Raw genomic sequence first — 27,507 nt, 5'->3', positions numbered from 1 at the left:
AGCATAATCAATCTGTGGGGTGTGTGATTAATAACAATGTCGTCAGGTGGTGCTCTTCTATTGGTGCTACGAGACTATAATTATAAGTGTCATTGCGAGACATTTCAGCTGCAAAGGCTCATAAATTGCATAATGCCATTTCAAAATAAAAACAAAAGCACTTTCCTGCTCTAGTCGATGTTAAATGATTATTCTAGGGTCACGGGATCATTTTGTCATGGCTCTATGACTTTGACCCTTAATGTGTTTCTTGTAATGTTGGGTCGATGAAGGCCTTTCTGTCCGATTCACTGCAAATTGCTCCAGATGAGAATGTCAGCTGCAAATGCCTCAAATGCAACCACAAATGTAGATGATTACTTTTTAAACGCAGGATTAAGTATGTGCGGCTGTGTGTGCTGTGTGTGTGTGTGTGTGTGTCTATGTGTGTGTGTGTGTGTGTGTGTGTGTGTGTGTCTGTCTGTGTGTGTGTGTGTGTGTGTGTGTGTGTTAGGGCATTCACGACTAGTGAATTTTACTAGTCGACTAGTCGTCCCTAAAGGTAGTCGACTAACCGTTTTTAATTTTTTTTTTTTTTTAATTTTTTTTTTTTTTTTTTTTTTTAATCTTTAACACGTTAAGTGCCATAGCCGAGATAATTCGTCTTACATAATCCAACGCTTGAGTGCCAGAGCCGAGATATCTCGTCTTACATAAACATTTTTTTTTTTTGACGGTGGGACATCAATCAACAACTTTTACATCTTCGAGATCACTATTGGAGCAAGAGAATGTGTATAATCTATTTTACCGACCACTAAGTGGCGGCAGTGCTCTCCTGACTAGAGGAAGGCAAGCATTTTTTTAACTTGTCATGCCATTCTCACCCCAGCCATTCTCATGAAAATGGATGGGGGAAAACGCTTTCGTTTTCGCGCTGATTGCTGGCGATGCGGGATTGCAAATTTACATAAGAGATTACAGGTGGAACACACTTTGAAACACGCAGCATAAATATGACCAGAATCGCAAAAGCTTCTCTCAACCAAAACTCCAAGAAGCGAGCGAGTCCATCCCGACTTCCTCAAACAGCGGCCGCGCAGCCACAGGCACAGGACAGCAGCAAAGCACTGTCAGACTGGTGACAAGCTTGTGACGGCCGCTGCAGCCAAGAAGAACGCCCACGGAGGGAGGAGTTGAAGCAACTCTCCCTCTCGCTCTCTCCCTCTCTCTCTCTCCTCTCTCTCTCTCTCTCTCTCTCTCTCTCGAGAGAGAGAGAGAGAGAGAGAGAGAGAGAGAGGAGAGAGAGAGAGAGAGAGAGAGAGAGGAGAGAGAGAGAGAGAGAGGAGAGAGAGAGAGAGAGAGAGAGAGAGAGAGAGAGACAAGGGCAAGAGTGGGAGACAAGGGCACCCATAATCACAGGCACGTGAGGTGGTTCTAAAAATCCATTTATCTCCAAACTCTCTGAAAATCTCTGAAACCATGCTGTACTCAACGGCTAATATCTACATAACTACTAACTCTGCAAACTAACTCTTTTAGACAGAGAAAGCACACATTCTATTAGTTATTTTTAGATGATTGGTGTTCATGAATTCTTAACAGAAAATAATCCTCGGCTCTTGTAAAATGAGCCAGAATCCTCAAAAAAAAACCTGGCACAACTTACCTACAGGATGAAAAAATGGCTGGCACTCAATGTGTTAAGAAAGAACATGAGGTATTTACACGACATACATGGACTATCATATCCCATATCCCATATCCCCCACAAAGAACATCAAAACACAACAAAACAAAACAAGAAAACTGCATAAGATACACAATAATCCAAGAACAAACAAGACTATTGGACAAACAACCAAACAAAAACAATGCATTCAGCTCCTATCCTGATAAGCCTAATGACACTGGGGTAAAAAGTTCTTAAAGTCAAACTCTGTATGTGGTTGCCATATTTTGGGGATGTCTAAGAATCTGCTTTTGCTCTTGTAGTAAATGTTATCCAACGTATGGTAGCTTGAGAGTTCATTCCACCAGTGAACTACAGCTGGGCGATTGGATGCTTTCCAATTTAAAGCTATGCATTTCCTAGCTGCCAACAGGGCAAGATCTATGTATTTACTTTGAATGCATTGTTTTTGTTTGGTTGTTTGTCCAATAGTCTTGTTTGTTCTTGGACAGTTTTCTTGTTTTGTTTTGTTGTGTTTTGATGTTCTTTGTGGGGGATATGGGATATGATAGTCCATGTATGTCGTGTAAATACCTCATGTTCTTTCTTAAAGATTTAATTTTTTTTTTTTTTTTTTTTTTGCTAAAACGACTAGTCGACTACTAAGCACAGTGTCGACTAGTGGTTTTACTAGTCGACTAGTCGACTAGTCTGTGAATGCCCTAGTGTGTGTGTGTGTGTGTGTGTGTGTGTGTGTGCGTGCGTGCGTGCGTGTGTGTGTGTGTGTGTGGATGCTGTGGGCCCTGGCAGCTTGGTTAAGAAGCAGATCACTCCTTCATGCTGTCATGGTGGTGGTGACGCTCCTCCTGGCTTCATGGTGGTGGTGACGCTCCTCCTGGCTTTGTGCTCGAGCATCAACTCTGAGCAGATGGTGTGAGAGAAGTACAGCGCTGTGCTCGTGACCGGCCACACCCCAAAAAAAACATTCAACGTGTCACTTGTATCCACCGGCTTGTATCAGAGTCACTGACTGCGGTCACATTTTCAGTTCTGTTGTATCCATATGGCAGTCAGAAAGTTATCTTTAACACATACATTCTTTGTGCACAAAATGTCTTAAAGATGACTAAGCATCTTTAATAACCCACAGTGAGCTTTCCTCTCTTTGATATAAGCAATGATTTTGTAAGAATAGTTGCCAAATTGAATCAATGATGCTTTTTTTTTTAAATGAACCTCTTCAAATATGTTCATTCTGTTTCCAAAGCCAGTTCAGAATACACATGAAGCTGTGTTCCCTCATGAAGCTGTGTTCCCTCATGAAGCTGTGTTCCCTCATGAAGCTGTGTTCCCTCATGAAGCTGTGTTCCCTCAACCAGACAGAGCAGTGTTCCCTCAGCCAGACAGAGCAGAATACACATGAAGCTGTGTTCCCTCAACCAGACAGAGCAGTGTTCCCTCAACCAGACAGAGCAGAATACACATGAAGCTGTGTTCCCTCAGCCAGACAGAGCAGAATACACATGAAGCTGTGTTCCCTCAACCAGACAGAGCAGAATACACATGAAGCTGTGTTCCCTCAGCCAGACAGAGCAGAATACACATGAAGCTGTGTTCCCTCAACCAGACAGAGCAGAATACACATGAAGCTGTGTTCCCTCAACCAGACAGAGCAGAATACACATGAAGCTGTGTTCCCTCAACCAGACAGAGCAGAATACACATGAAGCTGTGTTCCCTCAGCCAGACAGAGCAGAATACACATGAAGCTGTGTTCCCTCAGCCAGACAGAGCAGAATACACATGAAGCTGTGTTCCCTCAACCAGACAGAGCAGAATACACATGAAGCTGTGTTCCCTCAGCCAGACAGAGCAGAATACACATGATGCTGTGTTCCCTCAGCCAGACAGAGCAGAATACACATGAAGCTGTGTTCCCTCAACCAGACAGAGCAGAATACACATGAAGCTGTGTTCCCTCAGCCAGACAGAGCAGAATACACATGAAGCTGTGTTCCCTCAACCAGACAGAGCAGAATACACATGAAGCTGTGTTCCCTCAACCAGACAGAGCAGAATACACATGAAGCTGTGTTCCCTCAGCCAGACAGAGCAGAATACACATGAAGCTGTGTTCCCTCAGCCAGACAGAGCAGAATACACATGATGCTGTGTTCCCTCAACCAGACAGAGCAGAATACACATGATGCTGTGTTCCCTCAGCCAGACAGAGCAGAATACACATGATGCTGTGTTCCCTCAACCAGACAGAGCAGAATACACATGAAGCTGTGTTCCCTCAACCAGACAGAGCAGAATACACATGAAGCTGTGTTCCCTCAGCCAGACAGAGCAGAATACACATGATGCTGTGTTCCCTCAACCAGACAGAGCAGAATACACATGAAGCTGTGTTCCCTCAACCAGACAGAGCAGAATACACATGATGCAGTGTTCCCTCAACCAGACAGAGCAGAATACACATGAAGCTGTGTTCCCTCAACCAGACAGAGCAGAATACACATGAAGCTGTGTTCCCTCAACCAGACAGAGCAGAATACACATGAAGCTGTGTTCCCTCAGCCAGACAGAGCAGAATACACATGATGCTGTGTTCCCTCAACCAGACAGAGCAGAATACACATGAAGCTGTGTTCCCTCAACCAGACAGAGCAGAATACACATGAAGCTGTGTTCCCTCAACCAGACAGAGCAGAATACACATGAAGCTGTGTTCCCTCAACCAGACAGAGCAGAATACACATGAAGCTGTGTTCCCTCAGCCAGACAGAGCAGAATACACATGAAGCTGTGTTCCCTCAGCCAGACAGAGCAGAATACACATGAAGCTGTGTTCCCTCAACCAGACAGAGCAGAATACACATGAAGCTGTGTTCCCTCAACCAGACAGAGCAGAATACACATGAAGCTGTGTTCCCTCAGCCAGACAGAGCAGAATACACATGAAGCTGTGTTCCCTCAGCCAGACAGAGCAGAATACACATGAAGCTGTGTTCCCTCAGCCAGACAGAGCAGAATACACATGATGCTGTGTTCCCTCAACCAGACAGAGCAGAATACACATGATGCTGTGTTCCCTCAGCCAGACAGAGCAGAATACACATGATGCTGTGTTCCCTCAACCAGACAGAGCAGAATACACATGAAGCTGTGTTCCCTCAACCAGACAGAGCAGAATACACATGAAGCTGTGTTCCCTCAGCCAGACAGAGCAGAATACACATGATGCTGTGTTCCCTCAACCAGACAGAGCAGAATACACATGAAGCTGTGTTCCCTCAACCAGACAGAGCAGAATACACATGATGCAGTGTTCCCTCAACCAGACAGAGCAGAATACACATGAAGCTGTGTTCCCTCAACCAGACAGAGCAGAATACACATGAAGCTGTGTTCCCTCAACCAGACAGAGCAGAATACACATGAAGCTGTGTTCCCTCAGCCAGACAGAGCAGAATACACATGATGCTGTGTTCCCTCAACCAGACAGAGCAGAATACACATGAAGCTGTGTTCCCTCAACCAGACAGAGCAGAATACACATGAAGCTGTGTTCCCTCAACCAGACAGAGCAGAATACACATGAAGCTGTGTTCCCTCAACCAGACAGAGCAGAATACACATGAAGCTGTGTTCCCTCAGCCAGACAGAGCAGAATACACATGAAGCTGTGTTCCCTCAGCCAGACAGAGCAGAATACACATGAAGCTGTGTTCCCTCAACCAGACAGAGCAGAATACACATGAAGCTGTGTTCCCTCAACCAGACAGAGCAGAATACACATGAAGCTGTGTTCCCTCAGCCAGACAGAGCAGAATACACATGATGCTGTGTTCCCTCAACCAGACAGAGCAGAATACACATGAAGCTGTGTTCCCTCAACCAGACAGAGCAGAATACACATGAAGCTGTGTTCCCTCAACCAGACAGAGCAGAATACACATGAAGCTGTGTTCCCTCAACCAGACAGAGCAGAATACACATGAAGCTGTGTTCCCTCAGCCAGACAGAGCAGAATACACATGAAGCTGTGTTCCCTCAGCCAGACAGAGCAGAATACACATGAAGCTGTGTTCCCTCAACCAGACAGAGCAGAATACACATGAAGCTGTGTTCCCTCAACCAGACAGAGCAGAATACACATGAAGCTGTGTTCCCTCAGCCAGACAGAGCAGAATACACATGATGCTGTGTTCCCTCAACCAGACAGAGCAGAATACACATGAAGCTGTGTTCCCTCAACCAGACAGAGCAGAATACACATGAAGCTGTGTTCCCTCAACCAGACAGAGCAGAATACACATGAAGCTGTGTTCCCTCAACCAGACAGAGCAGAATACACATGAAGCTGTGTTCCCTCAGCCAGACAGAGCAGAATACACATGAAGCTGTGTTCCCTCAACCAGACAGAGCAGAATACACATGAAGCTGTGTTCCCTCAACCAGACAGAGCAGAATACACATGAAGCTGTGTTCCCTCAGCCAGACAGAGCAGAATACACATGAAGCTGTGTTCCCTCAACCAGACAGAGCAGAATACACATGAAGCTGTGTTCCCTCAGCCAGACAGAGCAGAATACACATGATGCTGTGTTCCCTCAACCAGACAGAGCAGAATACACATGATGCTGTGTTCCCTCAGCCAGACAGAGCAGAATACACATGAAGCTGTGTTCCCTCAGCCAGACAGAGCAGAATACACATGAAGCTGTGTTCCCTCAGCCAGACAGAGCAGAATACACATGAAGCTGTGTTCCCTCAACCAGACAGAGCAGAATACACATGATGCTGTGTTCCCTCAACCAGACAGAGCAGAATACACATGAAGCTGTGTTCCCTCAACCAGACAGAGCAGAATACACATGATGCTGTGTTCCCTCAGCCAGACAGAGCAGAATACACATGATGCTGTGTTCCCTCAACCAGACAGAGCAGAATACACATGATGCTGTGTTCCCTCAGCCAGACAGAGCAGAATACACATGAAGCTGTGTTCCCTCAGCCAGACAGAGCAGAATACACATGATGCTGTGTTCCCTCAACCAGACAGAGCAGAATACACATGAAGCTGTGTTCCCTCAACCAGACAGAGCAGAATACACATGAAGCTGTGTTCCCTCAGCCAGACAGAGCAGAATACACATGAAGCTGTGTTCCCTCAGCCAGACAGAGCAGAATACACATGATGCTGTGTTCCCTCAACCAGACAGAGCAGAATACACATGAAGCTGTGTTCCCTCAACCAGACAGAGCAGAATACACATGATGCTGTGTTCCCTCAGCCAGACAGAGCAGAATACACATGAAGCTGTGTTCCCTCAGCCAGACAGAGCAGAATACACATGAAGCTGTGTTCCCTCAGCCAGACAGAGCAGAATACACATGAAGCTGTGTTCCCTCAGCCAGACAGAGCAGAATACACATGATGCTGTGTTCCCTCAACCAGACAGAGCAGAATACACATGAAGCTGTGTTCCCTCAACCAGACAGAGCAGAATACACATGATGCAGTGTTCCCTCAACCAGACAGAGCAGAATACACATGAAGCTGTGTTCCCTCAACCAGACAGAGCAGAATACACATGAAGCTGTGTTCCCTCAACCAGACAGAGCAGAATACACATGAAGCTGTGTTCCCTCAGCCAGACAGAGCAGAATACACATGATGCTGTGTTCCCTCAACCAGACAGAGCAGAATACACATGAAGCTGTGTTCCCTCAACCAGACAGAGCAGAATACACATGAAGCTGTGTTCCCTCAACCAGACAGAGCAGAATACACATGAAGCTGTGTTCCCTCAACCAGACAGAGCAGAATACACATGAAGCTGTGTTCCCTCAGCCAGACAGAGCAGAATACACATGAAGCTGTGTTCCCTCAGCCAGACAGAGCAGAATACACATGAAGCTGTGTTCCCTCAACCAGACAGAGCAGAATACACATGAAGCTGTGTTCCCTCAACCAGACAGAGCAGAATACACATGAAGCTGTGTTCCCTCAGCCAGACAGAGCAGAATACACATGATGCTGTGTTCCCTCAACCAGACAGAGCAGAATACACATGAAGCTGTGTTCCCTCAACCAGACAGAGCAGAATACACATGAAGCTGTGTTCCCTCAACCAGACAGAGCAGAATACACATGAAGCTGTGTTCCCTCAACCAGACAGAGCAGAATACACATGAAGCTGTGTTCCCTCAACCAGACAGAGCAGAATACACATGAAGCTGTGTTCCCTCAACCAGACAGAGCAGAATACACATGAAGCTGTGTTCCCTCAACCAGACAGAGCAGAATACACATGAAGCTGTGTTCCCTCAGCCAGACAGAGCAGAATACACATGATGCTGTGTTCCCTCAACCAGACAGAGCAGAATACACATGAAGCTGTGTTCCCTCAACCAGACAGAGCAGAATACACATGAAGCTGTGTTCCCTCAACCAGACAGAGCAGAATACACATGAAGCTGTGTTCCCTCAACCAGACAGAGCAGAATACACATGATGCTGTGTTCCCTCAACCAGACAGAGCAGAATACACATGATGCTGTGTTCCCTCAACCAGACAGAGCAGAATACACATGATGCTGTGTTCCCTCAACCAGACAGAGCAGAATACACATGAAGCTGTGTTCCCTCAACCAGACAGAGCAGAATACACATGAAGCTGTGTTCCCTCAACCAGACAGAGCAGAATACACATGAAGCTGTGTTCCCTCAGCCAGACAGAGCAGAATACACATGAAGCTGTGTTCCCTCAACCAGACAGAGCAGAATACACATGATGCTGTGTTCCCTCAACCAGACAGAGCAGAATACACATGAAGCTGTGTTCCCTCAGCCAGACAGAGCAGAATACACATGAAGCTGTGTTCCCTCAGCCAGACAGAGCAGAATACACATGAAGCTGTGTTCCCTCAGCCAGACAGAGCAGAATACACATGAAGCTGTGTTCCCTCAACCAGACAGAGCAGAATACACATGAAGCTGTGTTCCCTCAACCAGACAGAGCAGAATACACATGAAGCTGTGTTCCCTCAACCAGACAGAGCAGAATACACATGAAGCTGTGTTCCCTCAGCCAGACAGAGCAGAATACACATGAAGCTGTGTTCCCTCAACCAGACAGAGCAGAATACACATGATGCTGTGTTCCCTCAACCAGACAGAGCAGAATACACATGAAGCTGTGTTCCCTCAGCCAGACAGAGCAGAATACACATGATGCTGTGTTCCCTCAACCAGACAGAGCAGAATACACATGATGCTGTGTTCCCTCAGCCAGACAGAGCAGAATACACATGATGCTGTGTTCCCTCAACCAGACAGAGCAGAATACACATGAAGCTGTGTTCCCTCAGCCAGACAGAGCAGAATACACATGATGCTGTGTTCCCTCAGCCAGACAGAGCAGAATACACATGAAGCTGTGTTCCCTCAGCCAGACAGAGCAGAATACACATGAAGCTGTGTTCCCTCAGCCAGACAGAGCAGAATACACATGAAGCTGTGTTCCCTCAACCAGACAGAGCAGAATACACATGAAGCTGTGTTCCCTCATGAAGCTGTGTTCCCTCAACCAGACAGAGCAGAATACACATGATGCTGTGTTCCCTCAACCAGACAGAGCAGAATACACATGAAGCTGTGTTCCCTCAACCAGACAGAGCAGAATACACATGAAGCTGTGTTCCCTCAGCCAGACAGAGCAGAATACACATGAAGCTGTGTTCCCTCAGCCAGACAGAGCAGAATACACATGAAGCTGTGTTCCCTCAGCCAGACAGAGCAGAATACACATGATGCTGTGTTCCCTCAACCAGACAGAGCAGAATACACATGAAGCTGTGTTCCCTCAACCAGACAGAGCAGAATACACATGATGCTGTGTTCCCTCAACCAGACAGAGCAGAATACACATGAAGCTGTGTTCCCTCAACCAGACAGAGCAGAATACACATGAAGCTGTGTTCCCTCAACCAGACAGAGCAGAATACACATGAAGCTGTGTTCCCTCAACCAGACAGAGCAGAATACACATGATGCTGTGTTCCCTCAGCCAGACAGAGCAGAATACACATGAAGCTGTGTTCCCTCAGCCAGACAGAGCAGAATACACATGAAGCTGTGTTCCCTCAGCCAGACAGAGCAGAATACACATGAAGCTGTGTTCCCTCAACCAGACAGAGCAGAATACACATGAAGCTGTGTTCCCTCAACCAGACAGAGCAGAATACACATGAAGCTGTGTTCCCTCAACCAGACAGAGCAGAATACACATGAAGCTGTGTTCCCTCAACCAGACAGAGCAGAATACACATGAAGCTGTGTTCCCTCAGCCAGACAGAGCAGAATACACATGATGCTGTGTTCCCTCAGCCAGACAGAGCAGAATACACATGAAGCTGTGTTCCCTCAGCCAGACAGAGCAGAATACACATGAAGCTGTGTTCCCTCAACCAGACAGAGCAGAATACACATGAAGCTGTGTTCCCTCAACCAGACAGAGCAGAATACACATGAAGCTGTGTTCCCTCAACCAGACAGAGCAGAATACACATGAAGCTGTGTTCCCTCAACCAGACAGAGCAGAATACACATGAAGCTGTGTTCCCTCAGCCAGACAGAGCAGAATACACATGAAGCTGTGTTCCCTCAACCAGACAGAGCAGAATACACATGAAGCTGTGTTCCCTCAACCAGACAGAGCAGAATACACATGAAGCTGTGTTCCCTCAACCAGACAGAGCAGAATACACATGAAGCTGTGTTCCCTCAACCAGACAGAGCAGAATACACATGAAGCTGTGTTCCCTCAGCCAGACAGAGCAGAATACACATGATGCTGTGTTCCCTCAGCCAGACAGAGCAGAATACACATGAAGCTGTGTTCCCTCAGCCAGACAGAGCAGAATACACATGAAGCTGTGTTCCCTCAACCAGACAGAGCAGAATACACATGAAGCTGTGTTCCCTCAACCAGACAGAGCAGAATACACATGAAGCTGTGTTCCCTCAACCAGACAGAGCAGAATACACATGAAGCTGTGTTCCCTCAACCAGACAGAGCAGAATACACATGAAGCTGTGTTCCCTCAACCAGACAGAGCAGAATACACATGAAGCTGTGTTCCCTCAACCAGACAGAGCAGAATACACATGAAGCTGTGTTCCCTCAACCAGACAGAGCAGAATACACATGAAGCTGTGTTCCCTCAACCAGACAGAGCAGAATACACATGAAGCTGTGTTCCCTCAGCCAGACAGAGCAGAATACACATGATGCTGTGTTCCCTCAGCCAGACAGAGCAGAATACACATGAAGCTGTGTTCCCTCAGCCAGACAGAGCAGAATACACATGAAGCTGTGTTCCCTCAACCAGACAGAGCAGAATACACATGAAGCTGTGTTCCCTCAACCAGACAGAGCAGAATACACATGAAGCTGTGTTCCCTCAACCAGACAGAGCAGAATACACATGAAGCTGTGTTCCCTCAACCAGACAGAGCAGAATACACATGATGCTGTGTTCCCTCAACCAGACAGAGCAGAATACACATGAAGCTGTGTTCCCTCAACCAGACAGAGCAGAATACACATGATGCTGTGTTCCCTCAACCAGACAGAGCAGAATACACATGAAGCTGTGTTCCCTCAACCAGACAGAGCAGAATACACATGAAGCTGTGTTCCCTCAACCAGACAGAGCAGAATACACATGAAGCTGTGTTCCCTCAACCAGACAGAGCAGAATACACATGATGCTGTGTTCCCTCAACCAGACAGAGCAGAATACACATGAAGCTGTGTTCCCTCAACCAGACAGAGCAGAATACACATGAAGCTGTGTTCCCTCAGCCAGACAGAGCAGAATACACATGAAGCTGTGTTCCCTCAACCAGACAGAGCAGAATACACATGAAGCTGTGTTCCCTCAACCAGACAGAGCAGAATACACATGAAGCTGTGTTCCCTCAACCAGACAGAGCAGAATACACATGATGCTGTGTTCCCTCAACCAGACAGAGCAGAATACACACGATGGTAATGAACTGTTTCATCCTTCATGTGTCAAACTAAGATGAATTGAGATGAAAAAGGAGCATTCTTCTTCTTCTCTCTGTCTCTCTGTGTGTGTGTGTCTCTCTCTCTCTCTCTCTCTGTGTCTCTCTGTCTCTCTGTCTCTCTCTGTGTCTCTCTCTGTCTCTCTCTCTCTCTGTGTCTCTCTCTCGCTGATTTCCCCCCATTTTTCTCCCAAATTGTACTTCGCCAATTCCCCCTGCTAAGCTGTCCCGACCATGGAGCAACGGCCTTGGAGGCTCCACCCCTCTGCCGATCTAGCTAGAGTTGTAGACTAGCACATGCTTCCTCCGACACATGTGAAATCGCCAGCCACCTGTCAGCGAGGAGTTTCACTGGCAGGACATAGTGTGTGGGAGGCTCACACTATTCCCCCAAGTTCCACTCCCCCCCCCCGAAAAGGCTCCCAAACTGACCAGAGGAGGCACTAGTGCAGCGACCAGGACACATTATACCCATTCGGCGTTCCACCCACAGACACGGATAATTGTGTCTGTGCCTGTACATCTGACCAAGCCGAAGGTAACACGGGGGCTCGAACCTGTGACCCTCCAGGTTAATTAAGCATGTACTGAGTTAGGTTTTGGGTTAAGTTAGGAGTTAGAGAGTGTAGTGAAAGGCACTATAGCAATAAGCAACTCCAATGACATGTCTTAAAACACACTTGTCTGTGTGTGGTACCTGGTCCTGGGTGCCCTCGCGCAGGTTGTAGGTGAGGTTGTGGTGGATGTCGGAGGTGAAGACGCTGGCGTACTCGGGGTAGAGCTCCAGCACCTCCTTCAGGCCGCGCACGCTGATGTACTGCAGGTCGCAATAGGTCAGAGCCTTCACGTCAGCATTGGTCTTGATCACCTGGTCTGTGTTGGGCAGATCCGACCCAATCAGGTCCCCCTTTCCTACATTCAAAGTTAAAATAATAGGAAAAAGTGGTGGCGCATCTTGGTTATACTGTTAATCTATATTATGTATGTTCTCACATAAGAAGTTGGGGGGAAAAACTTGAAGTAGAGTTTGGAATTGTCATAACAATTTGGTATCCAAAGTACGCTAAAACAGATTTGTTTTGTTTTCTTGTTATTGTTTTGTGGCACAACTCATGTTATTAAGTTAGTTAAGTTAAGTTATCATTTATTTATCCCCATGGGGAAATTCATCCTCTACTAGGAACCTTCCTAGAACTAGGAGCAGTGGGCAGCCGCAGTGCAGCGCCCGGGGACCAACTCCAGTTATTTTTGCCATTGCCTTGGTCAGGGGCACTGACAGGAGTATTAACCCTAACATACATGTCTTTCTTTGATGGTGGGAGGAAACCAGAGCACCCAGAGAAAAACCCACACGAACACGGGGAGAACATGCAAACTCCACACAGAAAGGACCTGGGACGGACCGGGGTTCAAACCCGGGACCTTCTTGCTGTGAGGCAACAGCGTTAACCACTGAGCCACCGTGCCGTTGAGACATATTCATCATATTCAGGTCACAACCCTTGTTGCATCACACCCCTATCGCTCTCATCCTGCTCAAGACAGTAGCAGGGAGGGCTCAACTACACTGAAATGACCCTCCCTGCATCATACACACACCTGTGGAGTGAGACACTCCCCCTCCCTGCATCATACACACACCTGTGGAGTGAGACACTCCCCCTCCCTGCATCATACACACACCTGTGGAGTGAGACACTCCCCCTCCCTGCATCATACACACACCTGTGGAGTGAGACACTCCTCCTCCCTGCATCATACACACACCTGTGGAGTGAGACACTCCTCCTCCCTGCATCATACACACACCTGTGGAGTGAGACACTCCTCCTCCCTGCATCATACACACACCTGTGGAGTGAGGCACTCCTCCTCCCTGCATCATACACACACCTGTGGAGTGAGACACTCCTCCTCCCTGCATCATACACACACCTGTGGAGTGAGACACTCCCCCTCCCTGCATCATACACACACCTGTGGAGTGAGACACTCCTCCTCCCTGCATCATACACACACCTGTGGAGTGAGACACTCCTCCTCCCTGCATCATACACACACCTGTGGAGTGAGACACTCCCCCTCCCTGCATCATACACACACCTGTGGAGTGAGACACTCCTCCTCCCTGCATCATACACACACCTGTGGAGTGAGACACTCCTCCTCCCTGCATCATACACACACCTGTGGAGTGAGACACTCCCCCTCCCTGCATCATACACACACCTGTGGAGTGAGACACTCCTCCTCCCTGCATCATACACACACCTGTGGAGTGAGACACTCCTCCTCCCTGCATCATACACACACCTGTGGAGTGAGACACTCCTCCTCCCTGCATCATACACACACCTGTGGAGTGAGACACTCCTCCTCCCTGCATCATACACACACCTGTGGAGTGAGACACTCCCCCTCCCTGCATCATACACACACCTGTGGAGTGAGACACTCCCCCTCCCTGCATCATACACACACCTGTGGAGTGAGACACTCCTCCTCCCTGCATCATACACACACCTGTGGAGTGAGACACTCCCCCTCCCTGCATCATACACACACCTGTGGAGTGAGACACTCCTCCTCCCTGCATCATACACACACCTGTGGAGTGAGACACTCCTCCTCCCTGCATCATACACACACCTGTGGAGTGAGACACTCCCCCTCCCTGCATCATACACACACCTGTGGAGTGAGGCACTCCTCCTCCCTGCATCATACACACACCTGTGGAGTGAGACACTCCTCCTCCCTGCATCATACACACACCTGTGGAGTGAGACACTCCCCCTCCCTGCATCATACACACACCTGTGGAGTGAGACACTCCCCCTCCCTGCATCATACACACACCTGTGGAGTGAGACACTCCTCCTCCCTGCATCATACACACACCTGTGGAGTGAGACACTCCCCCTCCCTGCATCATACACACACCTGTGGAGTGAGACACTCCTCCTCCCTGCATCATACACACACCTGTGGAGTGAGACACTCCTCCTCCCTGCATCATACACACACCTGTGGAGTGAGACACTCCCCCTCCCTGCATCATACACACACCTGTGGAGTGAGGCACTCCTCCTCCCTGCATCATACACACACCTGTGGAGTGAGACACTCCTCCTCCCTGCATCATACACACACCTGTGGAGTGAGACACTCCCCCTCCCTGCATCATACACACACCTGTGGAGTGAGGCACTCCTCCTCCCTGCATCATACACACACCTGTGGAGTGAGGCACTCCTCCTCCCTGCATCATACACACACCTGTGGAGTGAGGCACTCCCCCTCCCTGCATCATACACACACCTGTGGAGTGAGACACTCCCCCTCCCTGCATCATACACACACCTGTGGAGTGAGACACTCCCCCTCCCTGCATCATACACACACCTGTGGAGTGAGGCACTCCCCCTCCCTGCATCATACACACACCTGTGGAGTGAGACACTCCCCCTCCCTGCATCATACACACACCTGTGGAGTGAGACACTCCCCCTCCCTGCATCATACACACACCTGTGGAGTGAGGCACTCCCCCTCCCTGCATCATACACACACCTGTGGAGTGAGGCACTCCTCCTCCCTGCATCATACACACACCTGTGGAGTGAGACACTCCTCCTCCCTGCATCATACACACACCTGTGGAGTGAGACACTCCCCCTCCCTGCATCATACACACACCTGTGGAGTGAGGCACTCCTCCTCCCTGCATCATACACACACCTGTGGAGTGAGACACTCCCCCTCCCTGCATCATACACACACCTGTGGAGTGAGACACTCCCCCTCCCTGCATCATACACACACCTGTGGAGTGAGGCACTCCTCCTCCCTGCATCATACACACACCTGTGGAGTGAGACACTCCCCCTCCCTGCATCATACACACACCTGTGGAGTGAGACACTCCCCCTCCCTGCATCAATAGGCTCGTTTGAGATGACTGCCGCCTCGCCTGGAAAGCAGACGAGAGCAGGCGAGCACAGTCAGGTGAGGCGTCAACAAGTCGAACACCCCCGACGGCACACTTCCTGCTGCTTTTCTTCTTCTACAATTTTGTTTAACAGCGGTTTGTAAACAAATTAAAACATGCATTAGCGCCACCCACACTCACTGCTCAAATAACACAGCCCTTCAGATTCCTTATTTTAATTTTAATGTAGGCATTCCAGGTGGTATTTATGTAAAATATGGAGTGACAGCTTGGAATAGATATAAAATTGAAGTTTCTACACTTCACTGTGGGTTTGTGATGCACCTGTGTTGAACCAATGGGCGCTCAGCTTCATGCGTTTCTCGTCATCCTTTGTCATCCGCAGTCGGGCGCAGTTGGTGGGGAGCAACTGCGGCGCCTCGCTCCAAATCTGCGCCCGCCTCGCTCTCGCGAGAGTCACGTGACTCACGCAGTCGGGCAGGACGGAGCAAGTTGGACAACTTTCTAACCATCATGCAACGGGGCAAGCAAGGCGCTGGTCGAATCTGCGCAGAATTTGCTCATCTCAAACGAGCCTATACACACACCTGTGGAGTGAGACACTCCTCCTCCCTGCATCATACACACACCTGTGGAGTGAGACACTCCCCCTCCCTGCATCATACACACACCTGTGGACACTCTTTCACATGATTGGAGGGTGAAAGTGAAAGAAGAGAATTACAGGGTATGTGTTTCTGGTTGTGTGTTTTCCTCATTTTAATTTAAGTCTAACATAGTTTTGCAACCATGCATATATATGATTTATTAAATCATTATAATCTTAGCACTGCAGTCATCGCTACCAGAGCATTCCATGTACTACCCTAACTACAAGCCCCAAGTCGTACCTTCAACACAGTGAAAGGAATAGAATAACCCTGTACAATGCCCAATACCAACCTAGTATGGCCAGCACCATGTTGTCTTTGAGCACCTCCAGGGAACCTGAGCAGACAAAGTAGTCTGCGTGCAGGGCATCCCCCTGGCGGATCAGGTACTCTCCAGGGGCGCAGAAGGAGGTTTTGATGTGAAGGGAGAGCGAGCGCAGGCAGCCGCGACTGGCCCCCTCAAACACAGGCAGCTGGAGGATGTCCTTATTCAGGTGCATGGCGATGTCGGCACGCAGCTCATCAGGGAAGTCATGGAGGAGCTGGGCATGCGTGACAGTTGGAAGGTGTGACATTGATTGGAAAATGATGGAATAGACTGTGTTGTCACTGGTTCAATTCCAACAGTTTTTACAGCAGCAAAGGTTTTTGCATCATCACTTGTGGAACAACGTTAGCCTGGTAAACCATCCGATCACGTGAACTCACATTTTTGGGTTTGGTTCTGCGAGACCGTCTGGCCTCTGGCCCGGGGGCGGGCCTTTTCACAATCCACAACCTGGACGGGCCATTCAGGGACCTGCCTCGTAGTTGACAGCGTAACCGGCCAATCAGGAACGTGGCTGGCAAAACAGTAATGGCCGCCTCCATAGCTCTCTGGCTCGAGCAGTAACGGGTTTACACAGCCATAAGTCAATAACAACAATTAAACAAGAACAGGAGTGTGCAACAGCGGAGTTTCTCTGCAGAAAAGAAGTTTAGATTTGACTGGATCCGACGCTGATTGGCTGAAGGACTGGTTCTACTTCCACCCACTGAAATGACTGTGCACAGCTCAGAGTCCAGACGGATCCACAGAAGCAAACAGAATGTGAGTTCACAGATTTGGATGGTTAGAACAACGTGGCTCATAGCTCAAATACTATGACTCAAATACGATGACGTTACTTTGAAGTTCTTGTTATTATATTGTTGTTGCAAAAAGAGATGATTCATCTCAAGGGGTTTTCCTTCAATAAACTTAACAAATAAAGTTCACACGTTTTTTTTTTAGGGAAGACAGCAGTTTATCACAAGAACACTGATATGGACTCCTACCTCGTTGGCATCTATACCGTTGTTGACAGACCAGGTGGTCTGGAAGTATTCCAGCATGCGCTGTTTGAGCTGCTGGGGCAGCCGGTGGACACGGATAAAGTCCTTAAGATCCTTCATGCGCGTGTGGTACAGCGAACGCCGCGAGTACATCCGCTGGATGATGGCCGTCACGTTACCGAAGACCACCGCGTGCATCAGTGCTGTGTGAGAGGAAATGCAAATAAATAGGTTGAAAGAGAGTGAAGGATAAAACTAATTTAATTCCAAGGTGCTGCATATATATCCGCGATGGATTCCCCCCCCCCAGAAGTTTGCTGAATTTCAAATGTTCAACTTCTATTCCAGCTAATGTTCAAATGGTGTCTATCTTCTTTGTACACCTCAGTAAGTGTAATATTAATAATAATTATCAATTAGAGAACTAATTACCATTAACATCCACAACATGTTATCAGTGATCCAGCAGATCCACACAAGATCACAGCTCGACACAGCTATCACAGCTCTAATAAACACAGAACAAATACATATCTTCTGGGTAGTTGCACCAATAATGGCTGCCACTCAGCTTGAATAATCCGTTTATTGGTCTAAAATAACAGCAAAAGCTGCGTCTTAGAGGCCAGCCAAATCATCCAACCCACTTCCTGCTGAATTTGCCGCTCTGTGTGCCAACCGGAGGCAGCAATGTGCCAGGAAGCCGGGGGGAGAGGGACCCCGGTGTCGGACGTACCGCCGATGAGCATGGTGCAGATGGAGAAGATCTTCTCGGCATCGGTGTTGGCACAGACATTGCCAAAGCCCACACTGGTCAGGCTGCTGAGGGTGAAGTAGAGGGCAGCGATGTAGGAGCTGCGCACCGACGGGCCGCCCACCGTGCTGTTGGCGTACGGCGTTTCCAGACGTTTGCCCAGCTCGTGCAGCCATCCTGCGATGAGGAGGAAGAGCATGAGAGAAAGTTCAAAGGTTAAAGTTCATGTTCTCTATTTGTCTCAGTCTCTGTCTGCATATCTGCTGTCACTTGAGAGTTAGAGGGTAAAGGCAAACGGATAACTATGGCCTGAGAAAGAAAAAGAGAGTGTTTGTGTGTGTGTGTGCATGCGAGAGAATGGTTGTGTGTGTGTGTGTGTGTGTGTGTGTGTGTGTGTGTGTGTGTGTGTGTGTGTGTGAGAGAGAGAGAGAGAGAGAGAGATAGAGAATGTCAGAGTCAGGAGGCTGCGGGACAGAGAGAATGAGATTCACTCCTCTAGGGATAAATAAGGCCCAAGTGTTAATTAGCAGGTCTGACCTAACCTCCCCGAATATACAGACAGAGCTGCAGACTGGACCACATGTTTAATTCAGACAGAGCTGCAGACTGGACCAGATGTTTAATTCAGACAGAGCTGCAGACTGGACCACATGTTTAATTCAGACAGAGCTGCAGACTGGACCAGATGTTTAATTCAGACAGAGCTGCAGACTGGACCACATGTTTAATTCAGACAGAGCTGCAGACTGGACCACATGTTTAATTCAGACAGAGCTGCAGACTGGACCACATGTTTAATTCAGACAGAGCTGCAGACTGGACCACATGTTTAATTCAGACAGAACTACAGACTGGACCAGATGTTTAATTCAGACAGAGCTGCAGACTGGACAAGATGTTTAATTCAGACAGAGCTACAGACTGGACCACATGTTTAATTCAGACAGAGCTGCAGACTGGACCAGATGTTTAATTCAGACAGAGCTGCAGACTGGACCACATGTTTAATTCAGACAGAGCTGCAGACTGGACCACATGTTTAATTCAGACAGAGCTGCAGACTGGACCAGATGTTTAATTCAGACAGAGCTGCAGACTGGACAAGATGTTTAATTCAGACAGAGCTGCAGACTGGACCAGATGTTTAATTCAGACAGAGCTGCAGACTGGACCACATGTTTAATTCAGACAGAGCTGCAGACTGGACCAGATGTTTAATTCAGACAGAGCTGCAGACTGGACCAGATGTTTAATTCAGACAGAGCTGCAGACTGGACCAGATGTTTAATTCAGACAGAGCTGCAGACTGGACCACATGTTTAATTCAGACAGAGCTGCAGACTGGACAAGATGTTTAATTCAGACAGAGCTGCAGACTGGACAAGATGTTTAATTCAGACAGAACTGCAGACTGGACCAGATGTTTAATTCAGACAGAGCTGCAGACTGGACAAGATGTTTAATTCAGACAGAGCTGCAGACTGGACAAGATGTTTAATTCAGACAGAGCTGCAGACTGGACCACATGTTTAATTCAGACAGAGCTGCAGACTGGACCACATGTTTAATTCAGACAGAGCTACAGACTGGACCAGATGTTTAATTCAGACAGAGCTACAGACTGGACCAGATGTTTAATTCAGACAGAGCTGCAGACTGGACCAGATGTTTAATTCAGACAGAACTGCAGACTGGACCAGATGTTTAATTCAGACAGAGCTGCAGACTGGACCACATGTTTAATTCAGACAGAGCTGCAGACTGGACCAGATGTTTAATTCAGACAGAGCTGCAGACTGGACCAGATGTTTAATTCAGACAGAGCTGCAGACTGGACCAGATGTTTAATTCAGACAGAGCTGCAGACTGGACCAGATGTTTAATTCAGACAGAGCTGCAGACTGGACCACATGTTTAATTCAGACAGAGCTACAGACTGGACCAGATGTTTAATTCAGACAGAGCTGCAGACTGGACCACATGTTTAATTCAGACAGAACTGCAGACTGGACCACATGTTTAATTCAGACAGAGCTGCAGACTGGACCACATGTTTAATTCAGACAGAACTGCAGACTGGACCACATGTTTAATTCAGACAGAGCTGCAGACTGGACCACATGTTTAATTCAGACAGAACTGCAGACTGGACCAGATGTTTAATTCAGACAGAGCTGCAGACTGGACCAGATGTTTAATTCAGACAGAGCTACAGACTGGACCAGATGTTTAATTCAGACAGAACTACAGACTGGACCAGATGTTTAATTCAGACAGAGCTGCAGACTTTAGGGCAGTAGGCAACGGGGTTCCTCTGCCTTTCCGACATGCTGCCACTCCGAACGTTAACTTCCATTATTCGGACTGGCGGTCGTTCACCTTAGAAGCCGCAATGCCGACCTTAGGTTTAGGCGTGGGGGTGGGAGAGGTTAGGTTTTGGGTTAGGGTCTGGGGGAGGTTAGGTTTAGGCATGGGGGAGGTTAGGTTTGGCGTGGGGGCTGGGAGAGGTTAGTGAAAAACGGGGAATATAGACCCCCTTTCTGAGTGCCGATATTTCGGAGTGGCAGAACGTCGGAGTGGCAGCATGTAACCGTAGGCAACCGTTAGCCCAGTGGCTAGCTAGCAGCTAAGCTGGGCAAGAGGTTTCCAGCTCTTAACGGAGATTTCTGGCTCTTTTGGAAGGGCCGATGTCTCACTGTTGATGGGTCCTTGATGGTGGTCGGGAGTCGGAAAGTTTTATCAAGCCAAAAATCAGATATGTATGCTAGGCTAGCACTCACTAGTAGCCATTCGGCAGGCTAGCCAGCTCGCTAGCAAGCCAAGTCTGCACAGATTGCTCGTAGTCGGGTTCCAGCCGACAAATCCTCTAAGCTCAACACAAGCCTGTGAATAGCGAGCCTCTACCCTGAGTCTAATCACGGGGAAGCAACAGGGAAAGTCTGGGAAAGCAGATGAAATGAAAGACAGAGCTATTGCGACCTGTATTGCCAAATGCTTTGGGAATCAAGCTTGGTCAGAAAAGGTCTACTACATTAGCTAGTTATGCCTGCATCTCAATAGCCCTGCTGCCTGGTTGTATTTGAGACCTTTTGACGTGAGTTGAGCATTTTTATTGGGGGGAGAAAAAAACTCAGACTAGTCGACTAGTCGACTACCTTTAGGGACGACTAGTCGACTAGTAAAATTCACTAGTCGACTAGTAAAATTCACTAGTCGTGCCCTAATCTATAATAGTGGCACCATGGCAAAACCTCTTCAAATGACATCATTAGGACATAATTTTGACCAGGAAGTTCTGGCAAGATGCAGGGAAGTTAAACATTGCATCATTTGCATATATGCATACTGATTTTGTAATGATACAAAGCAGGTTGAAAATAGGCAAAGTGGCCCTATAATTTGTCCTTTATGGACAAAGGGCTATAGATGAAACCAAACACTCAACATGCAGGCTTCATTCATTCAGACCTACCTATGTCCCAGTTGTCTGGATCATTGATCTCGATCTCCTTGCGTCCAATGATATACCAGATGCAGGCCATCCAGTGTGCCAGCAGAGCGAACATGGACATGAGCAGGGTCAGCACCATGGCGCTGTACTGGGAGTAGCGGTCCAGCTTCTGGAGCAGACGAAGGAGGCGCAGGAGGCGTACCGTCTTAAGCAGGTGGACCAAGGAGGTCTGGAGAGGAGTAAAGAGAGAGAGAGAGAGAGAGAGAGAGAAGCCTTGTGGCTCCCTGGAAACCCAGTTTGACTATAGATAAATATGAGTACAGTATATTAATATCCGCAGCTAGATATCACAGTTTAGAATGTAGCAGCACGTTGTTCAAACAGCTTCGCTTGTGTATGAATGTTTTGGGCGTGCTTGTCAGATAGAAAGAGTGATAAATAGCTTTGAAAGCAGAGTATTTTCAAAGACTCTGCATTCCAGGACAAATTGGTTTCTATAAGGCTAGCTCATCAATTTGCTGGTCATGGTGATATAGTCACAAAGGTTAATCAAAGAGACCAGGATGTGACAGCCTGATGAAATGATTGTGCACTGGTACCCACCACTGTGATGTTAAAGGCATAGAGCAGGTCAAAGGGCAGAGCGGCCACCAGATCCACAAAGAACCAGGTGGTGGCGTAGTGGATGTAAATGGAGCGCGCCTCGTACACCACCTGGCCTGACTGGCTCACAAAGGTGGTGCGGAAGTTCAGGATAATGTCTGTAAATACAAAGGTCAAAGGTGAAATTTACCAACTGACCCCAGATGGTACAGTCATTAGGCTTGAGGAGGAACATGATACATGCTAGCTAACCCTTGGTTCACACCAAAAGCATCTCAGAAGCAGCGCTGAAGTAGCGCTTCAAGGAGGCGTCGAGCAGGAGCCTTGCCATTCACACCAGAAGCACTCTGTTTTGCACCACGCCTCGCTCTGTTTTGGCCCGTGCTGCCCTGCCCCCGCTCACAACTTGCATTGACTTCATGCCTGGCTGCTCTGCCCCCGCTCACAACTTGCATTGACTTCATGCCTGGCTGCTCTGCTGCCCTGCCCCCGCTCACAACTTGCATTGACTTCATGCCTGGCTGCTCGCGTACTGCACGCTGCACGCATAAAAAATAGACCACACACCAAAACTATCGCTGCAGGATCTTGTGTGTTCGCGCTGTAACTTAGTGTTTTCCAAGGTATTTCTGCTGAGTTAGATGTATACAATGAGGAGAGATGGTAATATATTTTTTTTTAATCATAAACCAGATTCAATCCCATGGCCTCACTCATATACAGTATGATGTAGTAGTACACCTAAGTCCAATAGGCCACCAGGATAGTTGTCATGCACAGTCCTGAGAATCTAGAATAGCAAGAGATTGATGCACATTCAAAATAAAATGAAAAGACTTGGGAGTATAACTAGATGCTCCTTCCTAAGGGACTTGAAATGCATAAGGGTGTATGCAATTTTGTCTTATGTTTTTGTGTCTGATGTATCTGTCTGTGTTAAATGTCTGTACGCAGCTTGGATCTCTGTCTCCAAGACAAATTTCTCCCAAGGGAGACAAATAAACTTGAACCTTGAGTATCCACGATGAGTTACATCTTATTCTACAGTACATCTGTCACTTCTCGAATCTGTCCTTTAATAAAAAGTTGGATGAACAGAAGCTCTGCTATTACCTCACTAAAAATACTAGAAGGGTAGAAGCCAAATATGATGTAACAGCTCAGGGTAAAACAGGAAGTCTCCCCACCACTCATTCTCACCTAACTGTAACCAGTCAGTATATCCCCACATAACACATTATCACCTAACTGTAACCAGTCAGTGTATCCCCACATAACACATTATCACCTAACTGTAACCAGTCAGTATATCCCCACATAACACATTATCACCTAACTGTAACCAGTCAGTGTATCCCCACATAACACATTATCACCTAACTGTAACCAGTCAGTATATCCCCACATAACACATTATCACCTAACTGTAACCAGTCAGTGTATCTCCACATAACACATTATCACCTAACTGTAACCAGTCAGTATATCCCCACATAACACATTATCACCTAACTGTAACCAGTCAGTATATCCCCACATAACACATTATCACCTAACTGTAACCAGTCAGTGTATCCCCACATAACACATTATCACCTAACTGTAACCAGTCAGTGTATCCCCACATAACACATTATCACCTAACTGTAACCAGTCAGTGTATCCCCACATAACACATTATCACCTAACTGTAACCAGTCAGTGTATCCCCACATAACACATTATCACCTAACTGTAACCAGTCAGTGTATCCCCACATAACACATTATCACCTAACTGTAACCAGTCAGTGTATCCCCACATAACACATTATCACCTAACTGTAACCAGTCAGTGTATCCCCACATAACACATTATCACCTAACTGTAACCAGTCAGTATATCCCCACATAACACATTATCACCTAACTGTAACCAGTCAGTGTATCCCCACATAACACATTATCACCTAACTGTAACCAGTCAGTGTATCCCCACATAACACATTATCACCTAACTGTAACCAGTCAGTGTATCCCCACATAACACATTATCACCTAACTGTAACCAGTCAGTGTATCCCCACATAACACATTATCACCTAACTGTAACCAGTCAGTATATCCCCACATAACACATTATCACCTAACTGTAACCAGTCAGTGTATCCCCACATAACACATTATCACCTAACTGTAACCAGTCAGTGTATCCCCACATAACACATTATCACCTAACTGTAACCAGTCAGTGTATCCCCACATAACACATTATCACCTAACTGTAACCAGTCAGTGTATCCCCACATAACACATTATCACCTAACTGTAACCAGTCAGTGTATCCCCACATAACACATTATCACCTAACTGTAACCAGTCAGTGTATCCCCACATAACACATTATCACCTAACTGTAAGCAGTCAGTGTATCCCCACATAACACATTATCACCTAACTGTAACCAGTCAGTATATCCCCACATAACACATTATCACCTAACTGTAACCAGTCAGTATATCCCCACATAACACATTATCACCTAACTGTAAGCAGTCAGTGTATCCCCACATAACACATTATCACCTAACTGTAACCAGTCAGTATATCCCCACATAACACATTATCACCTAACTGTAACCAGTCAGTGTATCCCCACATAACACATTATCACCTAACTGTAACCAGTCAGTATATCCCCACATAACACATTATCACCTAACTGTAACCAGTCAGTATATCCCCACATAACACATTATCACCTAACTGTAACCAGTCAGTATATCCCCACATAACACATTATCACCTAACTGTAACCAGTCAGTATATCCCCACATAACACATTATCACCTAACTGTAAGCAGTCAGTGTATCCCCACATAACACATTATCACCTAACTGTAACCAGTCAGTATATCCCCACATAACACATTATCACCTAACTGTAACCAGTCAGTATATCCCCACATAACACATTATCACCTAACTGTAAGCAGTCAGTGTATCCCCACATAACACATTATCACCTAACTGTAACCAGTCAGTATATCCCCACCACTCATTATCACCTAACTGTAACCAGTCAGTATATCCCCACATTAGGGCTGTGCGATTAATCGATTTTGAATCGTAATCGAATTAATTAGTTAGGACGATGTTAAAAAAATGAAAATCGTAAAATCGTTTTTTTTTTTTTTTCACTTTAACTAGGGTAAGTACGTTACGCGGGGCGGCTCTCTCTCATGTACGCATGCTGCTACTTGTCCATTCTCACCGCTGTAAAGTCTCTCTAGAGGCTGTGATACTGGCTACTAAAAACAGCAGCACAATGGACTTATTTCAACACCTCCGACCAAAAAGCAGCTTGTTGCACTGCAGGCTGTAGCCTACAAGATAACGATTGCCACAACACACTCACGCGCGCACACGAACACAGACATTATCACCGGACGATGAAATGTTGCCTTTACAGTTCACATAATAACAAAACAACACGTGAGGCCACCGAGTACTGATAGATTGGCTGTATTCATGGCTGCCTCAGCTGCCTCAGCTGACTCACCTGTCCCTGTGTGTCTGAATTTACCCCTAACTGCTATCGCAGTTCCACGCATTCCTGTTGTGACTTTGTGTTATTCTAGTACAGATATAACTCCGAGCACGGGTGGTCGCTTAGACACTAATATAATTATCTCACGGAGGAACACGCAAATCCACCAGTGTCAAGTTAGCAAGCAACAGCCAGGAAGTTAAGCATAGCAGCGGCAAGCTAAAACAGGAAGTTGAGTTGTTCTACCTTCAGAGTAAAAGCGTAAATTGTCAATTATGGAAAAAAGGGGGGAAAAGAGCTCTGCAGGGCAACAAATGTTTAGAGAAGTATAATAGTATAATAAATCGAAATCGAAATCGAAAATCGGGTTTTGAGAGAAAAAATCGTCAATTTTAGTTTTAGGCAAAATCGCACAGCCCTACCCCACATAACACAGGTGACTCATTATCACCTAACTGTAACCAGTCAGTATATCCCCACCACTCATTATCACCTAACTGTAACCAGTCAGTGTATCCCCACATAACACAGGTGACTCATTATCACCTAACTGTAACCAGTCAGTATATCCCCACATAACACAGGTGACTCATTATCACCTAACTGTAACCAGTCAGTATATCCCCACCACTCATTATCACCTAACTGTAACCAGTCAGTGTATCCCCACCACTCATTATCACCTAACTGTAACCAGTCAGTGTATCCCCACATAACACAGGTGACTCATTATCACCTAACTGTAACCAGTCAGTATATCCCCACCACTCATTATCACCTAACTGTAACCAGTCAGTGTATCCCCACCACTCATTATCACCTAACTGTAACCAGTCAGTGTATCCCCACATAACACATTATCACCTAACTGTAACCAGTCAGTATATCCCCACATAACACAGGTGAGAATGTGAGACAGCTGCTTTATGTTATTGTTTAACACAAGACAAATGGATCAGTCTGTTTGCCAGACACATTATCTAGTCATCCATTATCTTACTAATATAATAAGGTGGCCGGTGGCGCGGCGCACAATTGCTCACCCAGTTTAGTTTAGTTTGAGGAATGATCCTCAAAGTTGGAATGGATGGAATGGCCTAATTGGGGCGAATAACGGGCAAAACAAAAACCCTAACCCTTCAGTTCCAATGTATCCACGGCCCAAACTCTCAGAAGAACAGTGTAACACTCTCAGAAGAACAGTGTAACACACAAACTCTCAGAAGAACAGTGTAAACTTTCAGAAGAACAGTGTAACACACTTGAATCAGAAGAACAGTGTAACACACTTGAATCAGAAGAACAGTGTAACACACTTGAATCAGAAGAACAGTGTAACACACTTGAATCAGAAGAACAGTGTAACACACTTGAATCAGAAGAACAGTGTAAACTTTCAGAAGAACAGTGTAACACACAAACTCTCAGAAGAACAGTGTAAACTTTCAGAAGAACAGTGTAACACACTTGAATCAGAAGAACAGTGTAACACACTTGAATCAGAAGAACAGTGTAAC

General features: G+C 46.9%; 1 protein-coding gene across 1 annotated transcript in view; it reads right to left on the bottom strand.

Moving 5' to 3' along the window:
* Nucleotides 1–27,507, bottom strand: part of kcnh4b (potassium voltage-gated channel, subfamily H (eag-related), member 4b) — a gene marked incomplete at both ends in the record, with an annotated part of 95,504 nt that overhangs the window by 13,035 nt on the left and 54,962 nt on the right. Inside the window, 6 exons of the mRNA XM_083635483.1 lie at nucleotides 12,436–12,650; nucleotides 16,633–16,882; nucleotides 17,658–17,857; nucleotides 18,391–18,585; nucleotides 21,881–22,088; nucleotides 22,463–22,620. Of these exons, the coding sequence (XP_083491609.1) occupies nucleotides 12,436–12,650; nucleotides 16,633–16,882; nucleotides 17,658–17,857; nucleotides 18,391–18,585; nucleotides 21,881–22,088; nucleotides 22,463–22,620 (1,226 nt within the window). The remainder of the gene's footprint in view (nucleotides 1–12,435; nucleotides 12,651–16,632; nucleotides 16,883–17,657; nucleotides 17,858–18,390; nucleotides 18,586–21,880; nucleotides 22,089–22,462; nucleotides 22,621–27,507) is intronic.

This window comes from Poromitra crassiceps, assembly GCF_964638095.1.
Source record: "Poromitra crassiceps genome assembly, chromosome: 4".
In the NCBI taxonomy this organism is placed as follows: Eukaryota; Metazoa; Chordata; class Actinopteri; order Beryciformes; family Melamphaidae; genus Poromitra; species Poromitra crassiceps.
Note: the sequence above shows the minus strand (reverse complement) of the source record. Positions and strands in the feature narration are given on the sequence as shown.